Source organism: Pogoniulus pusillus, chromosome 14, assembly GCF_015220805.1.
Source record: "Pogoniulus pusillus isolate bPogPus1 chromosome 14, bPogPus1.pri, whole genome shotgun sequence".
NCBI lineage: Eukaryota > Metazoa > Chordata > Aves > Piciformes > Lybiidae > Pogoniulus > Pogoniulus pusillus.
In genome coordinates, this window is record NC_087277.1 from 8,603,696 (window position 1) to 8,622,581 (window position 18,886).

Below are 18,886 nucleotides of genomic sequence, written 5' to 3' on the forward strand. Positions count from 1 at the left end.
TGATTGGCCAATAGATTAAGGACAGAGGCAAGATTAAACAAAGATAAGGTGTTTGTGATTTTGCTGTTGCTTGGTTTTACTTCCCTTTGACACTATCTCATGCTAATAATGGGGATGAGCTTTTGAGTGTGTTTCTGTTTTTCCAAGATGCTGAAGGAAGTGGTTGCCAAGACTCTTCAAAACCATGGAATTACAGAGGACCACAAGTGCTTTGTATCATGCAGCCAGCGTCTATTTGAGATATCAAAGTTCTACTTAAAGGTTAGTAGAAGACATGCTCTTGCAGTGGTTTATTCTCAGTGAAGTGAATCCATTCCTGAATAAAACTTGAGATAGACTGTGGGATATTCAGCCTTAAGCTAGTATTTCCTAGTGGTGTCTTAGCAAGTAAAGTGTGTGGAGAAGCCTTTGGACTTGTTCTTAAGTGCAGAACCTAGTTTTATAGTATATTTTGGTGGTTGGTTGTTAAACCTTACAAAGCAGTAGTCTTTTATGTGAGTGTGCTAGTTTGAAGCTAGCTAGGATGTTTTGGTTGCAGGCTGTGGAAGGAAAACAAGGCTGATGTCTACCTCGCTCATAGCTTGCTGAGATGTATAAAAACAAGAATCAGAACACAATTTCTTCTAGGGAACTGGCTGAGCTGCATCTCTAACCTCACCCCTCTCTGCCATTTCTTTGACTAATCCACTTTGCTCCCTAACCCCCTGACCGAACCTCCATTCTTCCTTGGGACTGGGGTAAGGTTGAGAGAGGCAGGGGGAAGGTGAAGGGGTGGTTGGAAGCCCCTCCTGAGCACTCAGGTTTCTGGGAGGGCTGTTGTGTTTCTGTATTACCTTTGACCTTGTATATCTCTGTATATAACTGTACATATCTGCTTGTATATTGTGCTAAGCTGTAAATAATAAGCCTCATTCAATTTCCAGAGCTGGCTTGAGTCTAGTCTGGGTGATTTCCGACGGGGGGGGTGGTGGTGGTGTGTGTGTGCAGGTAACACCCAAACCATCACAGTGAGATAACAAGCTAAAGCAGGTCGGTTAGATAAGGTTGTGCTTCCTTAGCTGAAGCAGCTATTTCCCAGCCATTGCTGTGCACCTCATCTTCTCCCTTGTTCTAAGGCTGTTGGCTCAACAGGTAGCTTATGCAGCTGACTCAGAAATTGTAGTTCTCTGACACACTCACACTAGTTCTTGTAAACCCATTGTAAATATGCACAAGTATCTAACACACAGTGACTCAGCAGCACCGTGTGGAACTGCATCAGCCTCATCTGTAGGAAGAGACAAGAATTCTTTACACAAAACATAGGAGATTTGTGAATCAGTGCTTGAGCCCATGTTACCAAATCCGGACACAAAATCGACTTCAATTACAGGACAGGATATTTAAAAGCTGTGTCTGTTTATTTGCATACATCTAGCCTACCAGTCGTTGTGAACTTAGTTTAGCCAGCTTCAGCAAAGGTCATTTGAGCTAAATGAAGCTGCAGTTGAAGAGAGCTGAATGCTTCCATGGCATTTAGAACATCTTGCTGCTAAGCACCAATTTCTTAAATAATTAGGACATCGTTGAAGAGTCATTTTGTAAGCACTCCCAAAATCTCGCTGAAATGTGGAGACCTCATCTGAAATCAGAAAGAGCTGCATGTAGGAATGAGTGATTAGGGCAAAGCAGACAGGTTCACAATTCCATTCTAAGAAGAGCAAAAGGAAAGAGAACTGCAGTGATCCTGACCTTCAGGAATTTGATCTAGAGACAGATGTAGCAGGGATTTGTTCTTCAGAACTGCCTTGCGGCCCCAGATCTGTAGTCCTTTGAATCCTTTTCCATGCTGTGTACTTCAGAAGCATGCTATCACAGCTATTGGTTTCCTTCAGAGACAAACAGCAAACTAATTTTCTTAGGTTGCCTTCCTCTGCAGGCAGTTACATGCTTGCTTTAAGAGAGTGGATTAGGTTGGGCTAACTGGACTGCAAAACAAAGAAGCCATTCTGGGTTTTCTCTTCCTTGCACTGATTTTCTTGCTTCATGTCTTTATTTGCTGTTCTTTGCAAGAACTCCATATTGCAAATGTAAGCACACTGTTGACTTCTATTTTTATAGAGAAATAAGGTTTTAATCAAGGCTACAAGAACTTCAAATGGCAGTTAAGAAAGAAAAAGAAAATCTGGAAGTGTGCAGAAAGTTAGAAAAAGTGTGACTTATTTGTATGCTTAACTGGGTTTGGATTGTTCTAGGGAAAGCTGCAAGCCACTGGAATAGTTAGAATTAAAAACAAAAAGACAAGGTCAGGTGGCTCTTCTGTGGTTCAGTTCAAGGTGATAAAAGGGGAACATCTCACCTGGTTATTTGGGCTCTTATAATCCAAATAGAGTGTGTGTATCAGTCTGCTAATTTCTATGGCTTTGTGTTTCATTTTTAGGATCTTAAAACTTCTAGAGGCCTTCTGGATGAAATGAAGAAAACAGCAACTAACAATGCTAAACAGGTAAGACCATTTATTTATTTGTTCCTGTAACTAGCTAAATGCAGGGAGAAGACCTCTCAAGTTCTCCAAGTCCAACTGATAACCTTATGCACTACAAGATTCACCCTAAACCATATCCCCAAGCACCACATCCAAAGGACTTTTAAACACATCCAGGGTAGGTGACTCAACCACCTCCCTGGGCAGCTCATTCCAATGCCTGCCCACTCTTGCTGGGAAAAAATTCTTCCTAATGTCCAGTTTAAACCCACCCAGCTGCAGTGTGAGGCCATTCCCTCTTGTTCTATCACTAATTACCTGCGAGAAGAGACCAGCACCAACCTCCCCAAAAGGTCCTTCCAGGTAGTTGTAGACAGCATTGAGGTCTTCCCTCAGCCTCCTCTTTTTCAACCTAAACAGCCCCAGCTGTGGGATGGTTTAGTCCACAACTTTAAGAGGTGAAGACATCCATTCCTTTGACTGTGGGTCTCATTTCACACTGGGTCTCATTTCACACTCTGATCTCACAAAAACTTCCTCTCAATCAATAGTTCCATGGCAAAATTTCCAGCTGCATGTATTCATATTTTAGATGGTGTTGTAGTTAAAGCTGTCAACCTGATGTGCCACAGTGAGAAATGCCAAGGAAGGCAATAAATAAATGTTTCCTTATCACTGGGGGAAAAAAGGAAGAATTATTTTTTCCTTCAGTTGCAGGAAGCAATAGAGAGATCTATGAAAGGAAGTGGATTTCTTTAAAGAGGCAAGGAAAATCAGTAACTTTAAGTTTAGGAATAACTAACCCTAAGGGCTATCAGATGAATTTACTTGGGACTTACGTGAAGTCTCGCACACAGCACATGACAAGAATAAATACTTCTGTCTCCCAGAAATGAAGTAACCCTCTATTTCAATTCTGAAAAACATGCTGCAGTGACTCCATGATTTCAGAAGAAGTCTAATGCAGGTTTAGGGTACAGTTATCAAACTGGTACTTGAAATGGGAGGATTTTGGACCAAGGAGGTTAAATACTAAAACCCAGCCTCACAAGGAAGACTGCTAGATCCCCAAGGAATTTATTCTAGGAGATCAGTATTTATTGTATTCTGTGCAGTGTTACCTTGCAAATTGGTGCAAACAGATCATAACATGTCAAAAACTAGATGGGTTGTGATGTTTGGTGTTGAACTGGCATATTGTACTGATATACTGCTTCTTACCACCAGCTTTCTCTGGGCACACAACCAGTAGTTTCATGTATGTTTGCTGTTAGCAAAATAGGCATTAAAATTTGAGATCTCTTAAGCTGACCTTTTCTCCCTCCATTATAGAGTACTTTGAGACTGCCTCAAAAATGTCATTTCTCAGAAATAGTCAGTGGGCTGAACAGCTGCCCTGGTTGGGAAACAGCAATAATAATGGCAGGAGATAGAGCACTACACAAATTACCCTTTTTTCCCCTTTCTTCTGTGGAATAGGACAGGAATTTTCTTGTGCTGGAAACACTTAACCTGGTTAGCATGGTGTGTGCACCTTGCTGCTAATAAAAGGAGAGTGAAGTAGCTCAGTCCAGGGGATTTAAAAATGCCTTTTTCTGAAGACAATTAAATACAGTTCTTGGATAATTTTGTATCCTTTCAGTTTCTTAACTCATTACTCCTTTTGAATGAATTAATTTTAAGTCCTGTTTGGTAAAAGGTGATAAAAGTAGTGATAAAGAGAGAAGTAATAAAGTGTATGAGATGTTGTTAAGTTGCTTTCAAGAATGGTAGTCTTGCAAATAGCTTTTCCCATTTATTTTTGCAGGTGATAGAATGGGTTTTGGAGAAGACTGGAAAGTAGAGGTGCTGCATGGATGCTCTTCACACCTTCTGCAAGGACAGAGCATTTCTGATGTAAGGAAAACATTACACTGCTGAACACACAGACATGCACACAGCCACACCAGAAGGGCTTTGGTCAGTCTAATTTTATAGACTGAGTTCTCAAGCACAGTACCCTGTTTTGAAAGAGTTTTTTATACTTAAAAGTTTTTTAGTTTCTTAAGAGTCACATGAAAAAATGTTTTATTGTAAGGACATATTTATTGTGGTTTAGAGTTGAAAGGAGTAGAGCTTGATGTGGTTTCATTTCTTTTGTTTTTGAAGGAGTGGATTTGTTTTTTATGTGAATAAAAAGCTCACCAGATTTAATAACAGAACTTTTACCTTTTCTGTGCGAAGCCCTTGGTTCTCTTTATTACTCTTTGCTGTTGTATTAGCAGCTGCTTACTGCATCAGCTGTTAACATTTTATAGAGTAATTAAGAACAGTTCCAATGCTGTAGGTGAAAGCAAGCGAAATTGGAATGCGAGTCACAATTATCTGTGCTGTAAGAGAAACAAAAAAAAGCACATCCTCTGAAAGCTGATGCAGGCTCCCACTATAGAAAGGATAATTGTTTTACAAGCTGAATTTCCAGTATGAATTCTCATGTGTGCTCTCTTTGTAACAGACCTTAGGCACGGTTCAGAACAGAACTCTGAGATTTCTTTCCATGCTGGAGGAGAAAATCAAAATGCTAGTGGTGGTGATGATTGTGAGATCTGTGAGTTAGCATGCTATGATAAAATGTGATGGAAAGAGTAATTTTTGCCTGACTTGCAAGCACAGTAGAGTATCAAATTTGCCCTCAGTTTGCTTAAGGCTGAGGCATGTACCTGCCTTTTACTGCTATAATTAGAGTTAGTATTATATCGAGATGAGCAATTTCATACCAAAACAAAGACATTTTACAGATTTTGGTGTTTAAGGATTTTCTGTGCATCATATAAACTAACATGATTACAGGTAACATAACAGCAGGTCCTAGGAGGTTCTCCTCTCCCTCTGCTTTGCCCTGGCAAGACCTGACCTGCATCCAGCTCTGGAGCCCTCAATACAGGGACCTGATGGAGTGGGTCCAGAAGAAGGGCCACAAAAATGATCAGGAGGTTGGAGCACCTCTGCTGCGAGGACAGGCTGAGGGAGCTGGGTTTTTCATCCTGGAGATCTCACAGCAGCCTTCCAGTACCTGAAGGAAGCCTACAAGAAAGCTGGAGACTGTTTATAAAGATTTAGTTTTGAGGTGCGGAACAGGCTTTTTACTATGAAGGTGGTGAAACACTGGAACAGGTTGCCCAGGCAGGTGCTCGAGACCCCATCCCTGGACATATTCAAGGTGAGGCTTGACAGGACTCTGGGCAGCCTGATCTAGTTGAGCATGCTCCTGCTGACTGCAGAGGGAGTTGCACTAGAAGACCTTTGGAGGTCCCTTCCATCCCAGACATTCTATGATTCTGTATTGTTTGACAGGGTCTGAGTGTTGAACTAATACAGTGCTGTCTGTGTCTCATTTGTACGTAAATGATACAGAATCTATCATCAGTCTTTGCCTGGGAACTTCAAATTATTGGTTTTGAGGCTAGTAAACTCAAACTTCTGTCTGCCCTATGCTTACTTTGCTGTAGCAGGCTTGGGTGCTTTGCTTTAATGTTTTTTGGATGTCAGGTTATAAGTCATATTCAGCAAGATATGATTATAGGCTACCCATAATGAAAGATACATTTACAAATCGATAGCAGTATAACAATCTGGAGCACATAATTTGTTTAGGCTCCAATTATGCTTCCACTGAAACCCAAGAAGCTCCAGTGAACATAACTAAGAAGCCACTGAGAATTTGCAGATGAAAATGAGATCAACCTTTACTTTAAACCAGTTGTGCTTCTGAATGTGCAGAGCTGGATGGAGTGTGCTCCCCTGGTGTGCAGGAAGGAGGACTACTTACCTTCTGCAGAAGAGGAATGCACTTGCTTTGTAATTTGGAAACCACCAAGTCTGATGATGTTCATTATAGCAATTTACCTGCTGGTGCATAAAGAGCTGTATTCTGATTTATAAGTAACTTAAGTGGAACTAGCAACTCTCTTAAAGAGCAAAACTCAGGAAACAGTGTGCTTCCCTGAACACAGTCAGATCAGCTTTGTTTTATTCTTGTTTTTATAACAAATATCTATTATGGCATTTTTCCAGTAACATCTTTGTTCCAAGATGTGTCCAAGGCTAACAGTTAAAGCTGCCCAACAGCCTTTCTGATCAGACTGTGAGATCAGTGAGTATTTTGTGAGGAAAGTGAAACTCTTGAACACCCTTTTTAGGATTACCATGAGGAAAATCTGCTATACCTTAAGTAGTTAACTTAGCAGGCCATAGAGAAGAGCTACGAATTAAAATAGAAGGAAAGCAAACCATTTGGTTTTCTGTAACTGGTCATAAGACCTAAGCAAGGCACATGCTGGCCTTGCTCCCTGAATGCAGAAGCTTGAGCAGAAATTTCTGTTCTGCTTTTTATGACTTTTGTTAACTGCTCAGCTAAAAACAGATAAGAGAAAGCATTGTAACTTCAGCAGGTGAGTCCAAATGACCTGCCCCAGAACATCCCTGGGGCCTTTCAGTAAATAAAAGCAGCAGAAAAAATGCTGCACACTTCAACACTTTCAGCCTGTCATCAACAGTGCCACTCTCACACGAACACAGAGCTTGCTTGCTAGAAGCACCATTATGCACTGCATTAGTACCTTCATTTGCAATCTTGAAGCCATTCTGTCACTGTGAGGCACCATTCTCTCCTGTCACTGAATTCTTAACAGAATGCCTGAGGTTTCAACGGGCTTCTTCCTCATCCCAAACCCAAAGAACAGCTTTTCCCAATGGCTTGTCTGGATACAAAGTAAGCTTACCTCACCAAAATCCAATAAATGACTTTATTAAATATATTCTTTTCCTCTAAAATATAAATATTCACTATACTCTTATAAATGTGGAGTAGGTCTATATTTCTTTTGTCTATCCCATCCAAATATGAATCAGTCCAAAATCTGAAAATGAAGAAATAGCATCTGTAAATATTCTTTTTTCTTTTTTTTTTCTATAAATATATATAATAGGAATTTTCTTTGCAAACTGTTTAGCTGTTTGTGGTTTTTTTCAGTTATACTTCATATAGTACTGAGCACCTTAGGTTACATACTGTGTCACTTAATTGTTGGCACTAACATAGGGGTCTGTACTATTTACAATGCACATACATGTTAGGTGGAACATTCCAGTGATTTGTGTTACAGGAATAAGGGAATAGTGCAGTATAGTTTACATATGTATTGAACCTACCCCACAGGCTGCACCTTTTCACTTTAACCTCTGGAGCCTGCATCTGAAGTTTTTCCAAGTGGTACTTTGGAGCAGCAGTAAAGAAGTCCTGAATCGTTGCTTGGAAACTTGAGCCCAATTGTTCACGGAGCGACGTGCTGAGAGACTCAGTCCTCCAACTGCTCTCAGCTTCTCAGAAGATGTTCTCCTGGGATCTTCCAAGCCAAAAGAGACCCAAGTAACCGCCACAGAAAGTTATGTGAACAGCAGCTCTACATGAGAAAAGTCCATTTGGAACTTGCTAGGAAGTTAAGTAAGGTTTTCTCTCTTACCTCATGAATTTACAGGAGGGATTAGTTTTTAAGTACCAAGTACCATGACAGTAAAAGAAAAGTTCACAGCTACTTCACAGGCTTGCTTTTGACTGGTGAGAGGTGCTGGGAGTACAGCTGCTCTTCCAAACAATGATTACTTGTTGTTCTTCAATGATTATTTTCTCTGTGCTTTCAGCCCATCATCTTTCTTTTTAATTAGGTTGGATGATTAAGATACCCATGGAAACCACCATGAATTAATTCCAACGCTGTGAATTAACAGCATTACTTAGACCTAACTCTCTTAGCTTAAAAACAAGGAACCAAACTGTGGTTTTAATTTTCCCCTTTGCCAGCCTAGGGATGTTAAGTTGAAACTTAGGTGCTTTCTCAAGAATAAAGAAGTCTTGTAGTATGAGAAGCAACCTTCTACAAACTTTGGATTTATTACTGCCTCTACAGTTTCTGTCCTTCAAAGTGTGAATTTAGGACAAAAATGTAAAAGCAAACAAACTCCCACCCCTCTACGAAGCTATTCTGTTTGCAAAGCAAGAGCAACATAAATGCCACCCCTGTTCTGCTTCTTTCTGTTGCCACCCACCTGCATTAAGCCAGTTTGGTAGCTCCCGGTGCTGGGTGGATGTGTGGTCTCTGCCTGCTGTCCACTTGTGCAAAACACAACCACAGAGAAGACTGAAACTCAGTGATCTGAATGCTTTGACTTCAGACAGTAAACCGTGCTGCAAACCAGGAACTAGTAATGGGCATGAAGGTGAATGGCCCTACACCAAGCCATGGTCACAGAAGCAGTTCCTTCTATATTAAGGCTTTTCTGGGAGTGTAGCTCGTGCTCCTGCCCCAGTGCATTTCCTCACTGTCGTGGAGCTCCTTGAATAACTTTTCTGATCTAATCTAGAAAACTGGAAAAATAAAAACCCAACAAATCAAGTTTTCCCCCTGGCCCACTTCTATTCTATGAAGAGCATGCAGCCAGCCTTGGCAAAGCTGAGGGGGTGGCACAGTAGGGGTAGAAAGACAGGGAGCTCAGAATGGTTTCCTGTTGGAAAACTGCCATGAAAAATGTGCTGGCAGAAGCTTAGGTCATACTAAGATGGATTTGGGTAACATTTACCTGAGCTGGGGGTCTCAGGTAGCTGACACTCATTAAGCCAGTCCAGGAAGTCACTATGAAAAACCACCTCCATTAACAAAGGACACTCCTACCTGTGTCCCACCGACAGCTGGCTCATGGGAAGTGACTGTGGCTGGTCTTGCTCTGGGTGCATTGCTAGGAATGTACACAGGCTGTCTTTGTCATTTCATCTGAAAGAGCCCCTTCGCAGGGACCTTCCAGCTGCTCACTGGCCACAGCTGTATTGCTTTAGAACATCCAACAACTCACAGGTGCACGTTTGCATGCTCTGCTGGGTATTTGAGCAACAGGCTCTGACAGTGCTGCAGAAGAAAAATCTTCTGTAAGTGGTGCACAGGTTAGAGCAGAAACAAAAAGAATTACTTTTGGGTGGAGTTTGGAGACCTTCTACACAACCAGCCTTGAGCTTGCAACACAGCCAACACCCACTCTCGTCTGCTTAGCCCTTATGCTCTATAGACAAGTACACTGCAGTAGGCAGTTTCTGATTCCGGAACATTTACATGTATGGCACTGCATGCTTTTACAGTCTCCTATGGGATTTAAACCCCCCATTATTTACAGTGAAAGCCACCATCTTGTCATGCCACCTCTTTAGCTCTCCAAAATGAAACCTGGGCCTTGGAAGACTGCAGAAATGACCAAGGCCCAGTACTGAACCCCAGGCTGGTGTTTGCTGCTAGCTGGTCCAGGTTGCTGCTGTTGACTGTACTTCAGACGAGCAAGGTCGCTCCATCCTTCTTTGAAAAACAGCTGTACCCCACTTATGCCACCAAGCCAAGTCTTGTAATCTTTGCTGAAAGGAAGGAATGAATGATGAACACAATTGGTTTTGGACAGGAATGAAGGTCCAGTTGCTGAAAGAAATCAAGAAGTATTGGATTAGATTACAGCTCAAAGAAGCAAGAATTTATGAGCTACCTGATTCACTGCTATCTGACATTTTGCACAGGCCTCTATTAATATCAACCCTTTATCACAATTTCCTCTGCTCAGAACTACAACTACAATAAGCATCTTAAGAGCAGATGAGATCTTGGTACTTCTGCGCTTGCAGCCACCTGGGTGAGCAGCAGCAAACTGAGTCAAATGCTGTAAGCAGTTTTCTAAGAGGTTCAACTCCTTCATCTTCTCAGGTGCTCTGTTTCTGACCAGCAACGGTGGTGAGAATGCTGTGTCCAATACCCGATGCTTCTGCTGTTGTCACAGCCAAAGCCAAGATACTGCACCTTCAAATGACGCTGCACATTTGCACACTGAACTGAGACGTTTAGTTTAGATGATCCCACCACATGCTTGATAAGCACGAGAGACTTGTCGGTGTGGACAGCAGGCTCAACAGTAGGCTCACATCAAAACAAACCACATTTGCCTTTCCATCAGCCATGTATCAACTTAATTGAGAACCAGTAACAAATTCCCTTCTGAAAGCCTGCCGACAAGCAGTTCACAGAGCATGTGTTATCAAAGGTGATGTGAAGAATTAAGCACCCAACATGTTTGGGAACTGCTGAAAAAGAATTGTCCAGGACTGATCCTGCTTACATACATAATTCATGGCATCTAAACTGCTCACAGGAATAGCACTTTATTTTAGGCATTATGAGAGCTAACTTAGAGGCCTTAGGAGACAGTCTGCAGTACATCTGTAGTCTTCTATTTTTTTCATCAGCTAGATGTTCAAAATGTAGAAACCACAGCTTATTGTCCCTGTGTGTGCACTGGGATCAGGAATACCTTGTTCTCAAGTTGGTCCATGTGCAATCATTTAAAAAGTGAAATGAGTATGGACCAGATTATAACATCTGGCTCTTCAGAGACACAATTTACTGTTACACATAAGAAATCTTTCATCTCTTTGCACAGATTTATAATTTCATCTCTCTTTTTAGTTTATCTCCTCCTACAGTCTGAGTGTCATGCTGCACTAGAAAGCACAGTGTCCTAACAGTGGTACTGCTATTAGACCAGCTGATGTTAGAACAGAAGAGAACAAAAATAGAGAAGAGAACAGGCTTAGAGATGACCTCATTACTGTCTACAACTACCTAAAAGGAGGTTGCAGCCAGGTGATTGTCAGTCTCTTCTGCCAGGCAACCAGTAACAGAACAAGGGGACACAGTCTCAAGTTCTGCCGGGAGAGGTCTAGGCTGGGTGTTAGAAGGAAGTTGTTGGCAGAGAGAGTAATTGGCATTGGAATGGGCTGCCCAGGGAGGTGGTGGAGTTGCTGTCCCTGGAGGTGTTGAAATAAAGCCTGTCTGGGGCACTTAGTGCCATGGTCTGGTTGACTGGCTAGGGCTGGGTGCTAGGTTGGACTGGATGATCTTGGAGGTCTCTTCCAACCTGGTTGATTCTATGATTTCAGTTGAAAGTGACCTACAATAATCACCTAGGCTGACTTCCATTAGTGCTTCTCCATCCCCAGAGCCTGAAGGACCACCACAGAGGCTAGTAACATGCATCCCTTTGCTAAGTACTTACAATTTCTCCATCCTTTCCTCCAAAGTCTAAATAAAGCATCCTGATCCCATCATCAGAGGACATTTTCAGTTTTTCATAGGGATATTGTGCAATTGTCTTGGAGAAGGCACCGTCTTTCGGGTCGGTTGTAAGAGAGAATCCGTGGTCATAGTGGATGGTCAAACGGCACTCCTGGCTCTTGTATGTGCAAGCTGAAGGAGGAAACAAAACCTAATCTGTAAGGTTCTTAAAAGAAACCAGTTCCATTTGGCTGCTGCTGTCTGCATTTTACATTTCATCTCAACAGTAGCTTTCAGAAACTACCCTTCTCCAGAACAAGGCTAATCCTGCTCTAACTGCAAACTTGCAGACCTGGGAAAACAACAGAGCTCTCTCTGTTGTACAAGGCCCCAGCAAGGTTTGTTTGTTAGTTATGGTGTAAACACACAGGCTAAAATTGTTCTCAGCAGCAGCAGTACTGATATCAGTCCTTTCAGGTGTTTGCTGCATCCTTCATGTTGCAGTGTACATCTGACACAAAAACAATCTTCTGAAGTTTAAGAAAGCTCAGGCTGGCATTGCCTCCTTCCACAGCTTGACAGCAAAGTCACAGCTACTCTTCTTCTTCTGTCTGGCAGACATAGCCAAAATCAACCCAGAGCACAACACACAAGAAAATGAGAAGCTGTAGAGGGTTTCCCTTAAGTATTCTGACAAAGATGAAGACCCTCCTGAGTCCTCATTAGTGCCGTGGTAATTGAAAAGGAGCCCATGCAATTGTATCTAGTAGTTAGCTGCGCCTTCCACTCAGCTCAGAAACACAGGCCATCATCCAAATTAAAAAGGGAATACTTTAGGTGTTCATATCCCAGACTTCCCTATGGCCAACTCTCCTGGTTGGGGCACTGGGATGAAAGCACTGCATAGAAGGGGCTCATGTTCTCTTGCCTTTGGAAACAAAGGCACCCATGTCACTGGACTGAGGAGAGGGACAGGGCCTGGAGGTGGTTCCCATGGAACAGCCTGGTTTGTTTCCACATCAGAGGCCTTCACAAAGCATCCTGAGCTCTTTGCAAAGCATGGGCTCTGGCAGCCTACAAGCAGGCATCCTCATGGTCAGCAGCACATGGCTGTACCTGAGGGCTTCACAAACTCAGTGCTGCCCTTTTTCATGCAGGCAATTTGTGCTTTGCTTGTTGCTCTCACATTTTTAGGCAACAATCTGGATGTAATGTCCAACTTGAACAGCCCTTTCACCTGTGGGGCTAGTGGGGACAGGACTCCCATATTCTGGGGGCACTCAAGAGAAAGGCACAGCCTCAAAGCCCCAGAGCCACCACAAGCCACAGCAACCTGGCCAAAGAGGGCATCACTCCAGAGCAATTCCAGAGCACGTACAAAAGTGCTGGGAAGTGATAACCTGATGTTCAGGGAGGGAAATGAGGAGCCATCAAAATGTGAATGGGTTTGTACTTTTTACTCTTCTCAAGTGTGCAGAGCTGGGTGAATAAATGACTGTTTCCTGCTTTTGAAAGTGCCAGTCCTACTCTGCCTCCCGCTCTGCAGGAGAAGCTCCTGCCAGGCTCAGGAGCCTCCCAAATGTCAGAAAAATGCCCTTTTCTGCAAGGTACTGGACAAACCTCTGGCAATCACCCCTCTGTGACACATGGTGCTGTATGGCTGACTACAGATTGGCAGAAGACAGTGTTTTGTGTCTACAAAAAAACACAGCCAATCAACTCACATGCCAAAAACAAGACCAGAAAGCGAGAAGAATAGTGACAGTTACTGGTCATAAGCATCACAGCAGCTGGGCCAGACTCAGAAAGCAAGGGGACATGATTTTAACCACACAGAACCCTAGCTCTGCATGCTTTTTCAAACGAATCACCACTAGGAGAAGGAAGCTGAGCTACCCCTGAGTGTCAGCAGGAGGTGTGGCATCGCGGTGCCGCAGGCGTTACTCACAAGTGGTGATTTCTGTGATGAGCTCCGCAGAATTGTGGCAGCCCTGCACTATGTTCCTCGTCCACAGCGAGAGGTCTCGGCTAGTCTCTGTCCTGAACAGATGGGTTTCAATCCCTTGCCTTGTACCGGTACGGGTGGCAAAAGACAAATCCATCCCCGACTGCGGTGAGCCTTTTCCTGGGCCAGAATGGACCAGCCTGCAATTGGATTTCAGAACAGGTCAGTGGGTTACAATGCTGACACAGTACACTGCACCAAAATCCCCTCCTGAGCACAGCTCTGCTCCATACATTCCTAAACATGTGGTTCAGAGCACAAGCACTGGCATCTCCTCTATATTTGAGCCTACAATTCCACCAAGGAAAAGTGAAGGGCCAAGGCAGTGAATACAAAACACCTGAACATGCAGGTGATGATGAGGACACCCCAACATTTCCTAATGAAGTGTACAAAACACCTTTTTGAATGAGGAACTGAGAGAAATCACCAACCCCCTTGGACGGGGTTTGGTCCATATGTACAAGTGGTCACTCAGGTGAGGCAGCTGAATCCAGCTTTTACTGTCAAGTGGCATCTGCCATAAAGCTTAGACAGCTGCAGGGAAGCTCAACACCGAGAGCTGTTGGATAAAGCAAGAAGCTCTCTAAACTACACAGATGCCAAAGTATTGTCTTGTGCATACTTTTCACATAAAGACCCTATAAAATGCAAGATGTTTCACCTGTTTGAAGTTCTCTCACATTTTCCTGCAATTAACTTTTTTCTTTCCTGATCTCCTCTGACCACAAAAGATTTGTTCATCTGGACAAACTGTGATTGCAGGGAATATTTCTGAGTCAGATAATCAACACCTCATAATACTTCATTGTTATTTAATGCTGCCCTTTTGGGTTGTGTCAGGTTTTTTTCCCCCTGCAGAAGTGTGGACAGTGAATACAGAATTCATTCAGAGATGTGACACTAATTCAGCTAAGAAAAATCTGCAGGAGCTCAACACTCTTTGAGATCCAGAGATTAGCCCTCAGAGGAAGTCACAACTGAAATTCTTCTGAACAGCTCATTTCTGTCTAGTGTCTTGTTTCCCCTTCCATAAGCCTGCAAATACGACTACAGAGTATATAGCATGGTAGAAGAACACTTGTGCTGAAGGACAAAACATCAGATGATATTAATTATCCAGCCTGAAGTTATTGTTGTACACCTGGAAGAAGAGTTGCCTGTTAGCTGACCCTGCAGAAGTGTGCCATCCTAGAGAGAGGTTTTCATGGGGAAAAACAGAAAGGAAAGAGAGAGCAAAACTGAGCTTTTCAGTTATGGGAACACTAGCCATAGGGCATTTGAAATTCCCCTTAATTCCCTGGCAGTCAATGCTGACATTTGGGATGCAAACTGTGCTGAAGAGAGGTGCCCATCTTTCATATCCAGCTAGAAAATTTGCAAGACTTGCTCAGGCTCAGGTTCATGGAACTTTCTTTGGATTTTGATCACCTGTCTTAATTTCATGGTCCCAGGAGGAGAGATCCAGGTTGGAGGTGCCATGTGTCTGGGGTGGGAAGCCTCATCCAAAGATGCACGACTACCCTCTCCAAATGTTTTTTTCATGTCTAGAAGTGATGTGTTAACACTCTGCTCAGTTGTGATACTCAAGGCCTTCTAATACCACTGCTTGCAGACTTTGCATTTGGAGAGTCAGCAGCACAGAAATAGTCCAAAATGCTTTAGTTCACTCTCATCTGCACCTCAATTAAATCAATCTGACATTAGGAATTGCAAACTTTGAGGAAAAGCTACACCTTGATAATTCAGGTAAAAGACCTGGAACTGAAACCTCTGGTGACTTTTGTTGTTGCCTGCCCCCAGCCAGTCACGCAGGTGCAGGCACAGCCACCACTCCCATGCTGCCTTCTGCTAGCAAGGGTGACTGTGGGAATGCAGCATGGAAAACCATATCAAGTTTGTCATTTAAAATGTAACTATTCCAGTTGTACCCTGGACCATTCCTGCTCCTCAGCACATTGCTTGTCAGCCACTCCCTCACTCCCCTACATCTTCACGCTATATCCACTGCAGGTTTTTCAACATATGGATAGAACGAAGATGTATTGTTTCAAACTAAGGTATGTGGACACATCCCTCATCAATATTGTTCCTTGCCTGTTTTGCCATTCACATTACCCCCTCATTGTTAAAAATTCAGTCTCATTATTGAAAAAAATCCTTTTCCACCATAAAACTCCAGATCCTGCTTTGCAAAACCATGCAGCCAAACATGAACTAGAGAAATAACAGGGAAACATCTGATGGTATTTCTCTATGCATTTGGGTACAGGGCAAAGAATGCCCAAGCTTTATTAAAGTGACCTGTTCCATTTAAACAAAAGATATTTTATCCTAAAGACCACAAAAATACCTCAAAAGCCAAAAATTAGGCTTAAAAATATCACAGAAAGCTTCCTCTCACCCCTATGTCCCATCGCTCCAGCACAGCAGCGGCTGCGTGCATGTTGCACGCTGTACCCCAGAGCCAAAAAGGCATCCTAGGGTCAGCTCTGGCAATGTCCAGAGGTTTCTAGGGTCCGTGGAGGTTTCTGAGCTGTCTGAGCATGGAGAGCCCAAGCACTTTCCCCAGATCAGCCAGAGCCACAAGAGGGCAGGAGAAGGTTGGTCACTTCCAGGTCTGTTTGCACAGTGCACACACAGTAGGCAACGGCAACTTGTAGCTTGCTCCCGAGAGCCAGAGAGGTACTTCTTACCTTCTCTCATTTCTTCCTTGTCTCTCTATGTCTTGGGACCTTTTTAGCATTATGCTTTGCAAGCATGACATCAAGTTAGGTATGGTCCAAGATGAAGTGCTGGTGCTGGGTGAGACACACCAGGACACGCTTCTCATCCTAATGCTATGAAAAGTGTTCCAATCATTTACCAAACCAGCAAAATCTACAGTGAAACCAGTGCTGACATTCAAAGCAAGTCTTGAGCTGCTCATTTTTTATCTAAGAGGCCATGATACAAATGTCATCAAGAGTCCTGTAGTCCCGCCCAACAGAAAGCTGCTACCATCTGACCTTTCTTATCCTGATCTAGCACTGGAAAGCTGTTCTGGAGCAGCTGTACTCTTTCAAAACCTATGCACAAGCCTTCATTCATATGAACTCTGCATGGACCTTCACTGCCCTGGGCACATGAGCAGAGAACCTGCACAGCTTCCCTGGAGTGCTGAGGGACCCTAGTGCTCTCTGCCTGCCCCTCTACCCACTCACACAGGAGACTAACTGCTGCCTACACTCCCTCCCCAACTTGCCATTGCATTAACTATCAAACTGCTTTAATACTTTCTGATTACAGACCTCAGCTTTACACAAAAGCTCCTTACCTGATCTTTAATCAGTGTCCAACATGGGCTGCTGTTGTGCTTTTTTCCTTTCATTTCCTATCTGGCTACAATAGATAATGCAATTTGATTGCAAACATTTAAGATGCAATTACTTAAGCCCCATTCCCATGCTAGAGGGAGGCACTGTTATTCAGGCACAAGGAAACACTGAAACAGAGATTATGACAAAAAGGTCCTTGGAGTCAGGGCTATAAGCCAGCAGCTGCTGTGTCTCCTGGTGCAAACTTTAATCTCCCCATCTCTGTTTCATTTGGGCTATTACTTATATTCCATACAATCCTGCAGAAAGCTGGGAAAGACTGACTGGAAAATATTTATATGTTTTAATAACATCCCTAGGTTGGAGGTGAACTTATCAACAAACAGAAAGGGCACGCTGAAAATCTGCTGTTAAAATAGCGTAAGGAGATTGCAACCCTTCTACCATGTTCCAATTTTCTCTGCTCATTATGTCTTGGGTAGATTAAGCATGACTCTGTACAGTATCTGGCACTGAAGTTTTCCAGTTTCAGCAGCTTTTCAAATATGCATTAGCTAAGCAAAAATGTTTTTCCAAGGACTCATAAAAATCTGAAAGATAGGAGCAGCCAAGATTATAACGTGGTCTGCAAACTTTCCAGGTGAAAAGTTCCAAATTGCACTGATCAATGCACAGAGGGGATGAAAAAAATCTGTCACGAGCAAGGGTAAGCACTGACTGAGCAAGAACACAGCAGTCAACACCAACAGCCAGCCCTGTGTACTCTTTTGGTCTAACTGTACTCAGTGTGACAGATCATAAAAGCAGGATCCTGCAGGGTTTTAATCAAAATAATCCCCAACAGTAGGTTTAACGATTTGGGGAATCTGTCCCCAACCTGCTCACCTTGGGAATTCATGTATTCATCAGGTTTTGACTCCATTCTGAACCTCAGCTTCTGTCTACCTGCTGTCTTTTACCCTGAGTGTGAAATATACTCAGTAAGAAATCACAAAGGGCTGGAATGGTTCTTTATAGGACACCCAGTGCATCCCCCTTCTCAAAGCAGGGCTAGCTGTGCTGATGCACTCCCAAGAGTCACAGTGTCACTGCTCCTTCCAAGTCACCAGTGTTGAGGACTGTACACCTTTCCTAGAGAATCTACTCCAGAACCTCACCTACACACCTTTCCTAGAGAATCTACTCCAGAACCTCACCTACACACCTTTCCTAGAGAATCTACTCCAGAACCTCACCTACACACCTTTCCTAGAGAATCTACTCCAGAACCTCACCTACACACCTTTCCTAGAGAATCTACTCCTGAACCTCACCTACACACCTTTCCTAATCTACTCCAGAACCTCACCTACACACCTTTCCTAGAGAATCTACTCCTGAACCTCACCTACACACCTTTCCTAGATAATCTACTCCTGAACCTCAGCTACACACCTTTCCTAGAGAATCTACTCCTCAAACTTCACCTACACACCTTTCCTAGATAATCTACTCCAGAACCCCACCTACACACCTTTCCTAGAGAATCTACTCCAGAACCCCACCTACACACCAAGTTCTTCCTCACATCCACCCCCAGCCCCTCCTGCTACAAATGATGCAAACTATGTCCTGTTGCATCCAGGAGGGACCTGAAACAGAAGATGCCCCTGCCCCTACTTGTGTCTCATTTTCATACTTGAAAACTATCAACATGTTTTCCATGGACTTGTGTGGTAACCAGCTATGGTTTCTGGAGTATTCCCTCACTGAGAGTGTTTGTTAGGTCTCACATTTGCATTGATTTTTTCCTAGACCTTCCACAGTTAACTGGTATTTGAAAGTGCAATGCCTCACAGGATGGTGATGTATCACCTGAGGCTTCTTCCCCACCCCAAAAACACAACCTGTAGCTTTAAGCAATTTCACTGCACTGCTCAGATGCTTCTTGGAGCAGCGACTACTTTGTCACCCATTTTCCACCAGCACTGAATTTCTTCACACT

General features: G+C 43.2%; 2 protein-coding genes across 4 annotated transcripts in view; one reads left to right on the top strand and one right to left on the bottom strand.

The window, feature by feature from the left end:
• Positions 1–4,665, top strand: part of MTBP (MDM2 binding protein) — a 31,536-nt gene extending 26,871 nt beyond the window's left edge. For both annotated transcript variants that reach the window (XM_064154216.1, XM_064154217.1), the window contains exons 20-22: positions 148–261; positions 2,420–2,485; positions 4,272–4,665. In XM_064154216.1, the coding sequence (XP_064010286.1) occupies positions 148–261; positions 2,420–2,485; positions 4,272–4,307 (216 nt within the window). In that variant the 3' untranslated portion in view covers positions 4,308–4,665. The remainder of the gene's footprint in view (positions 1–147; positions 262–2,419; positions 2,486–4,271) is intronic.
• A 2,569-nt stretch (positions 4,666–7,234) lies between these two features.
• The window catches only part of SNTB1 (syntrophin beta 1), a 122,037-nt gene continuing 110,385 nt past the window's right edge, over positions 7,235–18,886 (bottom strand). Inside the window, exons 5-8 of one of the 2 annotated variants that reach the window (XR_010304777.1) lie at positions 13,529–13,725; positions 11,582–11,772; positions 7,655–9,957; positions 7,235–7,362 (exon numbers count right to left, since the gene is read on the bottom strand). Coding sequence is in view for 1 of the 2 variants with exons in the window: in XM_064154219.1 (XP_064010289.1) it covers positions 9,865–9,957; positions 11,582–11,772; positions 13,529–13,725 (481 nt within the window). In the remaining variant the exon portion in view is untranslated. Of the gene's footprint in view, positions 9,958–11,581; positions 11,773–13,528; positions 13,726–18,886 lie in introns of both variants that reach the window. The other variant, XM_064154219.1, reaches the window with a different exon arrangement.